The sequence below is a fragment of the Heterodontus francisci genome, chromosome 21 (genome assembly GCF_036365525.1).
Source record: "Heterodontus francisci isolate sHetFra1 chromosome 21, sHetFra1.hap1, whole genome shotgun sequence".
NCBI lineage: Eukaryota > Metazoa > Chordata > Chondrichthyes > Heterodontiformes > Heterodontidae > Heterodontus > Heterodontus francisci.
Genome location: NC_090391.1, coordinates 56,364,621 through 56,377,411, shown reverse-complemented (window position 1 = coordinate 56,377,411; position 12,791 = coordinate 56,364,621). Strand labels below are relative to the sequence as shown.

The following is a 12,791-nucleotide window of genomic DNA, read 5'->3' as shown; positions in this document are numbered from 1 at the left end:
CCTGCCAACTACTAAGTCTCTTCGACTCGGCACGCTTTTGCCCCACCTTTATGGTTTCCCGCCAGCTCTGGCGATCACTGACAACTGACTCCCACGACTTCTGATCAATGTCACAGGACTTCATGTCGCGTTTGCAGACGTCTTTAAAGCGGAGACATGGACGGCCGGTGGGGCTGGAACCAGTGAAGAGCTCGCTGTACAATGTGTCCTTCGGGATCCTGCCATCTTCCATGTGGCTCACATGGCCAAGCCATCTCAGGCGCCGCTGGCTTCGTAGGATATCTATGCTGGGGATGTTGGCCGCCTCGAAGACTTCTGTGTTGGAAATATGGTCCTGCTACCTGATGCCAAGGATTCTCCGGAGGCAGCGAAGATCGCATGAATTGAGACGCTGCTCTTGTCCAACGTAAGTTGTCCAGGCCTTGCTGCCATAGAACAAGGTACTGAGGACACAGGTTTAATACACTTGGACTTTTAAGTTCTGTGTCAGTGCGCCATTTTCCCACACTCTCTTGGCCAGTCTGGACATAGCCGAGGAAGCCTTTCCCATGTGCTTGTTTAATTATGCATCGAGAGACAGGTTACTGGTGGTAGTTGAGCCCTTGTAGGTGAACTCGTGAACCACCTCCAGAGTATGGTCGCCGATATTGATGGCTGGGGCATTTCTGTCGCCCTGTCCCAAGATGTTCGTTTTCTTGAGGTTGATGGTTCATTGCAGCAGCCGCAAACCTGTCGATGAGTCTCTGCAGACACTCTTCATAACTCTTCACTCTATAAGAACAAGGGTGACCGCTGTGACTGCAAAAACTACCGTGGAATCTCCCTGCTCAGCACAGCGGGGAAAGTCTTCGCTCTAAACAGGCTCCAGGAGCTGGCTGAGCGTGTTTACCCTGAGGCACATTGTGGCTTTCGAGCAGAGAGATCCATCATTGACATGCTGTTCTCTCTTCGCCAGGTACAGGAGAAATGTCGTGAACAACAGATGTCCCTCGACGTTGCTTTCATTGAACTCACCAAAGCCTTTGACCTCGTCAGCAGAGGTGGTCTCTTCAGACGACTAGAAAAGATTGCATATCCACCAAAGCTACTAAGTATCATCACCTCATTCCATGACAATATGAAAGGCACAATTCAGCATAACGGCGCCTCGTCAGACCCCGTTCCAATCCTGAGTGGCGTGAAACAGGGCTGTGTTTTTGCACCTACACTGTTTGGGATCTTCTTCTCCATGCTGCTCTGACATGCGTTCAAGTCATCAGAAGAAGGAATTTTCCCCCACACAAGATCTGGTGACAGGTTGTTCAACATTGCCCATCTAAAAGCTAAGACCAAAGTACGGATAGTCCTCATCAGAGAACTCCTCGTTGCTGACGATGTTGCATGAGCATCTCACACATTATAGCTTAGCAGTCGTGAAAACATACACTTTAAGTCGATGTAATATTTAATAAGAAGCAGAAAAATCTTAAAAATGTGTAATGACCAATAAAGACTTACTTTAAAGTTATGTTTCACTTTGATGCCAAGTCAGAACTTTGGACAAACTTTACATTCACAGAAAAATGCAGAGGTCACGGTAATGTCGCTCGACTATTAATGCAGAGACCCAGGCTAATGTTCAATCTGTCCACTCTCAGTCATCGATAAAGTGATGGAAGGGGTTGTCGACAGTGATATCAGGCAGCACTTGCTTAGCAATCATCTGTTGGCTGATGCTCAGTTTGGGCTCTGCCAGGACCACTCAGCTCCTGAAATCCTTCCAGTCTTGTTCCAAACATGGTCATAGTTTGGTCAGCTATTGAACAATCGGCAGGGAGGTGATCGCCTACTGGGTGCTCATCTATGTATGATTCTCTGCAACATATTTGTGACTAATGGGCGTGTTGTCAACAGGTGTATTGCTGACTAATGTTTTACATTGTATTTAACTAGTAGTATTCCTGCTGAATGTGCTAAAGTCATTAGTGTTTAATTTGACCTTTGAGTGTTGTCTCCTTATTTCTCACCAGTGAGAAAACCAGTGCAGGAGTGAGAGCGGCGGCGGTGAGAGCGGGAACAGGCGAGAGGAGCTGGGAGATAAAAGGAGCGGAGGCCCGAGGCCAGAAGCAGCGGTGAGAGCTTTTGTTTTGGTCCCCGCATTTAAGGAAGGATATACTATCATTGGAGGCAGTTCAGATAAAAGGTACACTCCACTGATTCCTGGGATGAAGGGGATGTCTTAGGAACAATGGCTAAACAGGTTAGGCCGTTCTTCATTGGAGTTTAGAAGAATGTGAGGTGATCTTATCGAAACATATAAGCTTTTAAGGGAGCTTGACAGGGTCGATATTGAGAATATGTTTCCACTAGTGGGGGAATCTTGAACTAGGGGACATAGTTACAGAATAAGGAGGCACCCATTTAAAACTGAAATGCGAAGGAATTTCTTCTCTCAGATGGCGGCGAATCTCTGGAATTCTCTGCCTCAGAGAGTTGTGGAGGCTAAGTCACTAAATGTATTTAAGGAGGAGGTAGATAGATTTCGGGGAGTAGAGGGTTCGGCGCAGCACGCCCGAAAGAGGAGTTGAGGCCCAGGACAGATCAGCTATAATTTTATTGAACGGCAGGGCAGGCTTGATGGGCTGAATGGTCTACGAGTGCTCCTATTTCTTATGTTCTTATCCTCTTGTTCGAACCATGGCAAAAAACAGTCAAGGGTAGAGCATTACAATTTATAAGTATCATATCTTTGGATATGTGGACATGAGACTGCGCATTATCAGGTCTAGGAATGTCTACACATAGACCTGTGCCCATATTTATGTCCTTGACGAGATAACAAACCTTGTGAAATACTCTGAAAGAACATTCCTAGACCTTTTTGAAAAAATATATTTCCTAGGATATGGGCGGCGTTGGCAAAGCCAGCATTTGTTGCCCATCCCTAATTTCACTTGACATTTGAATGTCTTGCTTGGCCGTTTCAGAGGAAAGTTACGAGTCAACCACATTGCTGTGCATCTGGAGTCACATGTAGGCCAGAGAAGGTAAGGACAGCAAATTACCTTACCTAAAGGACACACACCTTTCACTGCATCCACATACTTCCAGCTATTCAGCCATTGCAGGAAAATCAAGCAAACACAGTGCAATATAGTCCAGGCCTACCTTCATGCCCTGAGTCTGCTGGAGGAGATGGTTGTACACATCATGGGACTAGATGTGACAATACATTTAGCATCCTACATCAATGAGAGCATTCAGGATGATGCTATGGTCCCACCACCTCTCTCTCATCCTGCTCTCTTGGTTGATGGACAAGCTGCAGAAGGTGGGCCCATGGGCCTCCGGCTTTCCATCCCACCCAAATACTGCACTCCAACCCTCCCCTTCTGATTTTATACTTTCCAATGATTAACCCAAACTGCCAGCTTCCCAGTCACAGCAGCTCCAGGAGACAGAGAGAGAGCAACAGCACAGCACTGAGCGCGGAGCCCCATCGCTTGGTCTGATGCTTACAGCCACCAGCTCAAATACTGACACTGCGTTTACTTTAGAGGCTGGTATAGTGTCGGAATTATCACGTGGTGTGTCACCAAACACGTGTGGGCTGCAGCCAGGCCACATTAAATGATAGCTCGTGTGTCCGATCACTGGAGGGGGAGGTCACAAAAGAGTTATAATGCACAAAACTCAGATCAGAATATTGTTGGAACCGCATACAGGAGAATGCTGATGGATATGTACACTGAGATATTTTATCCATTGACAGGCCTGTCAGATAGTCTGTTGCCACCGCCAAGAAACATAGAGGATTCTGGTTCCAACGTCACAGAGGATATGGCACATGAAGCCCATTCTTTTTCCTGTGGAGGTGGTCACTAACTCTATGATAGCACTCGCGAACCCAGCCATGACACAGCATCTGTCGGCCATTATCTCAGCTTCCACTGCAGCACAGGTGGCAGACACACAACGTTTCAGTGCTACAGTGGAATCTCAGAATGGGATCATGAGATCCATACTTGCTGCCGCATGAAGGATCAGTCGGCTGCCTTCATGGCTGTGGATCTCAGTGCTCAAAGGGTTTTACAGGCTCTCACAGCAGTCCAGCAATCTGTGATCCAGCAGATTACTAGGATTGCTGATGTGTCACCCCATGCGATTGGCAGTGGCTCCGTGGAGCACAAACCTGCTGTCCTCTCTCAGGATGTCAGTATTTGTTCTCTCTTCACCGCCACTCCACCAGTGTCCTTACTGTAACCCATCAGCCAGCCCAGGCTGCTGTTTCACATGACGAGCTGGTGCAGTCCGAATCCGAGCCCTCAAGGCCCAGAGCTGCTCGACAGCGTCCTGCAAGGCTGTCTGCAGTCTACCCCAGTGAACGTCAGCAGCCTTCCATCAGCCATGCTGCAGCCACTGGGGAAACCACTGTGTAGGAGCACGAGGCAAGTCGAGGGAACCCACAAGACAGGCACTAAGAGAATACACGAGGGTGAATAGTTCAGTTTTATTTGTATAACTGAAAATGTTGTTGGATAAATATGTTAATGTAAAGGATATTGTTGGTATTTATTATTGTGGGATTATGACCAAGGAGACGCTGTGATGGAGCATCTCCGATGGGTGTATTGGTGAAGAATCGGGAACCCATGGTGGGAAAGGACATGAGGAGGTTGCAGACCAATATAGATAGGTTGAGGGAGTGGGGAGAAATCTGGCAGATGAGTATAATGTGGGAAAATGTTACGTTTTTCACTTTGTCTAGAGGAATAAAGAAGCAGAGCATTACTTAAACAGGGAATGACTGCAGAATTCTGAGGTGCAGAGGGATCTAGGTGTTCGGGTGCATGAGTCACAAAAGGTTAGTATGCAGCTCCAGCAGGTAATAAAGAAGGCTAATAGAATGCTATCCTTTATTACGAGAGCAATTGAAAATAAAAGCAAGGATGTTATGCTATAGTTATGGACGACGTTGGTGAGAATATTGCGTGCAGTTTTTGTCTCCATATTTAAGGAAGGATGTAAATGCGTTGGAGGCGGTTCAGAGGAGGTTTACGAGATTGATACCTGGAATGATCAGGTTGTTTTATGAGGAGAGATTGGACAGACTGGGCTTGTTTTCACTGGAGTTTCGAAAAGTGAGGGGATAATTGATTGAAGTTCATAAGATCCTGAACGGTCTTGACAGTGTGAATGTGGAGGGGATGTTTCCTCTTGTGAGTGAGTCCAGAGCTAGAGTCCACTGTTTTAAAATTGGGCGTCACTCTTTTAGGACAGAGACGAGGAGAATGTTCTTTTCTCTCAGAGGGTTGTGCGGCTTTGGAATTTTCTGCTTCAGAAAGTGATGGAGGCGGAGACATTGAATACCTTTAAGGCTGAGGTAGATCGATTCTTGTTGGGAAGGGGGATCACAGATTATCGGGAATAAGTGGTAGTGTGGAATTTGAGATTGAAACAGATCAGCTATGATCTTATTAAATGGCGGAGCAAGCTCGATGGCCTGAATAGCCTAGTTGTGCTCAAAATTCGTATGGTTATATGGTCGTATGATCGTATTGGAACCAGAATCTTATCAGGAATTCTCTGACAGTTTGTCCGGGTGGAAGGCATCCAAGAAATATTCTCTCTGCCTCCTCATGCTGAGGTGGCCTTCGGATTCCTGGTGCCAATCCCTGTGTGCTCATGACAGTGATGATATGAAGGGCGGAGCAGAACACCATGAACTTGGACACCTGCTCCAATCTGTACTGGAGAGCTCCCCCCGAGCGGTTCAGGCATTGGAAGCTGATGGTCCGTTCCATGATGTTCTTAGTGACTACATTGCTCTAGCTATATACTTGTCCTTGCAATTTTGGGTGATTGGGTAGGGGTAATGGTTGGTGGGTGGGTGGGAAATGAACTATGTCTCCGAGGAGCCAATTCCTCTTTTTACACAGAGAGCCGAAGACGCTGTCTGTTTCAGAATGAAGGGACCGTGGCTGCTGCCAGGATAGTGGACATTCACCAACAAGATGCACTGGGCATGGTGACACACCAACTGTACATTAATGGAGTGAGAGTTCTTTCAGTTGCTGTACCTCTCCCCGTTGACATGGAGACCCCACCTACACCAGCGGGAATCCTGCTATCCTGTTAAACCCACAGGTCTGCTCATCCTGCCTCTCCCAGCTGAGGGGAAAAACCAGATAGGGGACCTCCATCACCTCCCGGCTACATCGATGGATTACATATTGGAAGATGTTGAATACGTAGTCTGCTTCTCCCTGGAAAGATCCAGATACACAGAAGTTCAATGAAACTGTGAACGTAACGGCCACTGGCAGCTCTGTCTTCACCCTTGTGTGAGGCTCCATGTCGTGATGTAGTAGGTGACAAAGCTCTGTAACCAACTCCTTATTGAACCAGAGACGCCTCACACACTGCTCCTGGGTTACGTATAGGGAGGAAAAGTGCTCTTGGGAAACCCGGCTGGCTGGGGCAGAGCCCCCTCCTCCTCCCTCTTTGCAGAGTCTCCCCTCGCTCCAACCTCTGCTCCATTTGTTTGTCATGTTGCAGACAGAGATGCACAGTAACTATAGTATGTTCAGCTGAGAGTGACTGACACAGGTGGTCAGTGTACACATACAGACCAAGTTTGAAAGCTTCTGGAATGCCTGATTGATGCCAAGTTCAGACCATGTTCACGCTACCGGTCCATGCAGGTTACTCCGGGACTAGCACCCTCTCCATCATGGGTAGCGTGCAGGCCACACCAGAAGTGAGCACTGGTGTGGTTTCCACAGGAACTGCACCAAGTGACTCTATTGATGTCAAAATCATGGCAGAGAGATCCATAGAGAAAGAAATTCATTTTAAAAATGGAATTGATAAATAATCAAAATACAGTAAATGCCTGGAGTATGGGAAATGTACAGGGGAATTGGGCTAATTGGAGGGTGGAGGCCATTGAGAGATATTCACCCAAGAATTTTTTTTCAAATTTAAATTGTCACACTGCCAGACCTGGAGCCAAGATAGATTAATGAGCACAGGGGTGATGGGTGAACTGTACTTGGTGTGAGTTAGGCAGCATTGTTCTGGATGAACTGACGTTTAAGGAGGCTTGTAATTGTGATGGTGGCCAGGAAAACAGTGGAATATTTGACTGGATTTGACAAAGGCAAGTATGACGGTTTATGCAGCAGATGAGCTGAGAGAGAGGTGGAGACGGGCAATATTATGGATGTGGGAGTAGGCAGGTTTGCTGATGGGGAGGCTATGAGTTTCGAACTTCGCTTAGGTTCAAACGTCAGCGAGGTTGTTAACTGTCTGGTTCATTCTCAGACACTGGCCAGGACGTGAGAGGGAGTGGGTGGATTGGGAACAGAATTTGTGATGGAAATCAATGACGATGGATTTAGTGTTCCCAAAATGTAAGGGCCAAGAAAAGCAATACAGTGAAAACAAATATAAAGATCTAACAGCTGGATACAGGGAATTACCAGGAACAATTATAGCAACAAGCAGGACAGAGCAAATGACAAGAACAGTACTGCAGGTATGCTTAATTTATAGAATCAATAACTTGTGACAGGCACTTACCAGGGACACCAACAATAGCAAGGATCGGATAATAAATCGTTTGCATTGTTAAAAGGGCGAAATAGATTCGACGATCCAATGATAACCAATCATAAAATGCAGAAAGAATGTCAAAGGCCGAGGAGAAACTCCTGACCATTGTTGTAACATTCCAATCCATTGTTCTCAAATTCTGATCCATTGCGGTAACATTCCAATCTATTGTTTTCAAATTCTGACCCATTTTTCTAACACTCCAATCTATTACTCTCAGTTTCCGATGTATCCTTTACCTCTCTCCTGAGCCGCTTATCCCTGTTAGTGCCAGGCGTGATGCCTCTGCTGACACGATGGTACAACACATTGTAAAGAGTCCCTTATTAGTAGAAGAGGGAAACCCTCCAGTGGCAAAATTAGGGTCCATTGAGACTGATATTAATTACAAACTGAACAAACAGGTTCAGTTAACTCCTTTCAATCCAACACTTTTTGTACAACGATAAAGTAGACCATTTACTCAGTCTGGCCAGTTGTAAAAATTACAGTAGTGGACTGAACATGAAATTTGATGAGTGATAGGAAACAGAAAGCAGTGATGACTGTTGTGAAGTATACAGTGGAGATCTCCAGCAGACAGTGGTAGCACGCCTTCTTTTCCAGATATATATTAATGATCTAGATTTGGGTGTCTCGGGGATTATTTCAAACTTGGAAAACTTGGTAGTATTGTGAACTGCGAGGAGAATATTTATAAAGGTTAAGAGGTCAGAGACAGCCTGGTGGAATGGGTGAACACTTGGTAGATGATGCTTAATGCAGAGAATTGTGAAGTGATTCATTTTGGTAGGAAGAACGAGAACAGGTAATATAAAATAACGGGTACAATTGTAATTGGCCTGCAGGAGAAGAGGGACCTGGGGGTATATGTGCACAAATCATTGAAGTTGAAAGGGCAAGTTAAGAAAACGTTGAATGAAGCATGCAGGATCCTTAGCTTTATAAGCTGGGTCATAAATTACAAAAGCAATGAAGTTAAGACAAATCTGCATGAGAAACTGGTTGCCTCTTAAGTAAAGTATTGTGTCCAGTTCTGGGCAACGCAACTTAGGAAGCATATGAAGGCATTAGAGCGGGTGCAGAGAGGATTCAATAGAATAGGTCCAGGAAAGAGGGAATTCAGTTATGTGGATTGATTGGAGAAGTTAGGCGTGCTCTCCTTCGAGAAGGGAAAGCTGAGAGATGATTTTATACAGGTGTTCAATATCAAGAGTTGTCTGGGCAGTGCAGATAGTGAAAGACTGTTCCCTTTCGTGGAAGGATCGAGTCGGCGAGGGCACCGTTTTAAGGTGATTGACAAACGAAATAACAGCACCAAAAGGGCAAACCTTTGCATCGCGAGTGGATAGAATCTAGAATAAACTGTCTGAGATAGTCGTGGAGGCAGATTCAATCGTGGCTTTCAAAAGAGAATTGGACAATTATGCAGAAAAAGAATAGGGCTACAGAGAAAAGCCAGAGGATTGGGACTAGGTGAGTGGTCCTAGCAAAGAGCCAGCAAGGACAAGAGAGTCCAAATGACTGGCACAGGGATCGGTGCTGGGCCCTCTGTTGTTTGTCATATATAATAATGACTTGGATGAAAATGTAGGGGGCACGATCAGTAAGTTTGCAGATCACACCAAAATTGATGGTATAGTGGACAGTTAAGGAGGTTACCACAGGATATAGATCAACTAGTAAAGAGGACATGGGATTGGCAAATGGAATTTAACGCAGACAAGTGTGAAGTGATGCATTTTGGAAAGTGAAACCAGGGCAGGACATGTACAGTGAATGGCAGGGCCCTGGGAGCGTTGTTGAGCAGAGAGACCTTGGGGTGCAAGTACATAGTTCCTGAAAGTGGCAACACAGGTAGACAGAATGATGTAGATAGCGTATGGCATGCTTGCCTTCATCACCGAGGCATTGAGTACAAGGCTTGGGACGTCATTATACAGTTGTACATAACGTTGCTTAGGCCACACTTGGCATACTGTGTGCAGTTCTGATCGCTGCACCAAAGGAGAGATATGATTAAACTAGAGAGGATGCAAAAAAGATTCACAATGATGTTGCCTGGTTTGGTGGGCTTGAGTTAAAATGATAGATTGGATAGGCTGGGTCTCTTTTCCCTGTAGCGAAGGAGGCTGAGAGGGGACATGATAGAGGTATCTAAAATTATGAGAGGCATAGATAGGGTGGATAGCCAGAGTGTGTTTTCCATGGTGGGGTGACTAAAACTAGAGGTCACAGATTTAAGGTGAGAGGGAGGAGTTTAAAGGCTATCAAACGGTTACATTTTTCAAACAAAGAGTAGTGGGTATCTGGAATGAGCTGCCAGAGGAAGTGGCGGAGGCAGGAACAGTGGCAAAAGTTCAGAGGCATCTGGACAGGTACTTGAATGAACAAGGCATAGAGGGATATGGAATTAATGCAGGCAGGTGGGATTAGTTTTGATAGGCATTATGGTCGTCATGGATGCGGTGGGCCGAATGGCCTGTTTCTGTGCTGTACGACTCTATGACTCATTTGGAGCTGTTCTATGATTCTGTGATTTTTTAGATTTGTTTTAGATTTTAGATTTAGATATGCAACACTGAAATAGGCCCTTCGGCCCACCAAATCTGTGCCGACCATTAACCACCCATTTATTAGAATTAGAATTAGAACATTACAGCGCAGTGCAGGCCCTTCGGCCCTCGATGTTGCGCCGAAATGTGAAACCATTTGACCTACACTATTCCATTTTCATCCATATGTCTATCCAATGACCACTTAAATGCCCTTAAAGTTGGCGAGTCTACTACTGTTGCAGGCAGGGCGTTCCACACCCCTACTACTCTCTGAGTAAAGAAACTACCTCTCACATCTGTCCTATATCTATCACCCCTCAACTTAAAGCTATGTCCCCTCGTGTTTGCCATCACCATCCGAGGAAAAAGACTCTCACTATCCACCCTATCTAACACTCTGATTATTTTATATGTCTCTATTAAGTCACCTCTCCTCCTCCTTCTCTCCAACGAAAACAACCTCAAGTCCCTCAGCCTTTCCTCGTAAGACCTTCCCTCCATACCAGGCAACATCCTAGTAAATATCCTCTGCACCCTTTCCAAAGCTTCCACATCCTTCCTATAATGCGGTGACCAGAACTGCGCGCAATACTCCAGGTGCGGTCTCACCAGAGTTTTGTACAGCTGCAGCATGACCTCGGGGCTCCGAAACTCGATCCCCCGACTAATAAAAGCTAACACACCATATGCCTCCTTAACAGCCCTATTAACCTGGGTAGCAACTTTCAGCGATTTATGTACCTGGACACCAAGATCTCTCTGTTCATCTACACTACCAAGAATCTTCCCATTAGCCCAGTACTCTGCATTCCTGTTACTCCTTCCAAAGTGAATCACCTCACACTTTTCCGCATTAAACTCCATTTGCCATCTCTCAGCCCAGCTCTGCAGCCTATCTATGTCCCTCTGTACCCTACAACATCCTTCGGCACTATCCACAACTCCACCGACCTTCGTGTCATCCGCACATTTACTAACCCACCCTTCTACACCCTCTTCCAGGTCATTTATAAAAACGACAAAAAGCATTGGCCCCAAAACAGATCCTTGCGGTACACCACTAGTACCTAAACTCCAGGATGAACATCTGCCATCAACCACCACCCTCTGTCTTCTTTCAGCTAGCCAATTTCTGATCCAAAGCTCTAAATCACCTTCAACCCCATACTTCCATATTTTCTGCAATAGTCTACCGTGGGGAACCTTATCAAACGCTTTACTGAAATCCATATACACGACATCCACTGCTTTACCCTCATCCACCTGTTTGGTCACCTTCTCGAAAAACTCAAGAAGGTTTGTGAGGCACGACCTACCATTCACAAAACCGTGCTGACTATCGCTAATGAACTTATTCTTTTCATGATCACTATAAATCCTGCCTCTTATAACCTTTTCCAACATTTTACCCACAACCGAAGTAAGGCTCACAGGTCTCTAATTACCAGGGCTGTCTCTGCTCCCCTTCTTGAACAAGGGGACAACATTTGCTATCCTCCAGTCTTCCGGCACTATTTCTGTCGACAATGACGACATGAAGATCAAGGACAAAGGCTCTGCAATCTCCTCCCTGGCTTCCCAGAGAATCCTAGGATAAATCCCATCTGGCCCAGGGGACTTATCTATTTTCACAGTTTCCAAAATTGCTCACACCTCCTCCTTGTGAACCTCAATCCCATCTAGCCTAGTAGTCTGAATCTCAGTATTCTCCTCGACAACATTTTCGTTCTCTACTGTAAATAGTGACGAAAAATATTCATTTAACGCTTCCCCTATCTCCTCTGATTCCACACACAACTTCCCACTACTATCCTTGATTGGCCCTAATCTAACTCTTGTCATTCTTTTATTCCTGATATACGTATAGAAAGCCTTAGGGTTTTCCTTGATCCTATCCGCCAATGACTTCTCGTGTCCTCTCCTCGCTCTTCGAAGCTCTCCCTTTAGATCCTTCCTGGCTAGCGTGTAACTCTCAAGCGCCCTAACTGAGCCTTCACGTCTCATCCTAACATAAGCCTTCTTCTTCCTTTTGACAAGCACTTCAACTTCTTTAGTAAACCAAAGCTCGACAACCTCCTCCCTGCCTGACAGGTACTTACTTATCAAGAACACGCAGTCGCTGCTCCTTGAATAAGCTCCACATTTCGATTGTGCCCATCCCCTGCAGTTTCCTTCCCCATCCTACGCATCATAAATCTTGCCTAATCGCATCATAATTTCCTTTCCCCCAGCTATAATTCTTGCCCTGCGGTATATACCTGTCCCTGCCCATCGCTAAGGTAAAGCTAACCGAATTGTGATCACTATCACCAAAGTGCTCACCTACATCTAAATCTAACACCTGGCCGGGTTCATTACCCAGTACCAAATCCAATGTGGCATCGCCCCTGGTTGGCCTGTCTACATCCTGTGTCAGAAAACCCTCCTGCACACACTGGACAAAAACTGACCCATCTAAAGTACTCGAACTATAGTATTTCCAGTCAATATTTAGAAAGTTAAAGTCCCCCAAAACAACTACCCTGTTACTCTCGCCCCTGTCGAGAATCATCTTCGCTATCCTTTCCTCTACATCTCTGGAACTATTCGGAGGTCTATAGAAGACTCCCAGCAGGGTGACCTCTCCTCTCCTGATTC

The 12,791-nt window shown here is 45.8% G+C and overlaps 1 protein-coding gene across 1 annotated transcript in view; it reads right to left on the bottom strand.

The window, feature by feature from the left end:
• Positions 1-12,791, bottom strand: part of LOC137381136 (uncharacterized) — a 34,684-nt gene that overhangs the window by 15,135 nt on the left and 6,758 nt on the right. The window contains exons 4-6 of the mRNA XM_068053523.1: positions 9,429-9,593; positions 8,928-8,998; positions 7,564-7,829 (exon numbers count right to left, since the gene is read on the bottom strand). Of these exons, the coding sequence (XP_067909624.1) occupies positions 7,564-7,829; positions 8,928-8,998; positions 9,429-9,593 (502 nt within the window). The remainder of the gene's footprint in view (positions 1-7,563; positions 7,830-8,927; positions 8,999-9,428; positions 9,594-12,791) is intronic.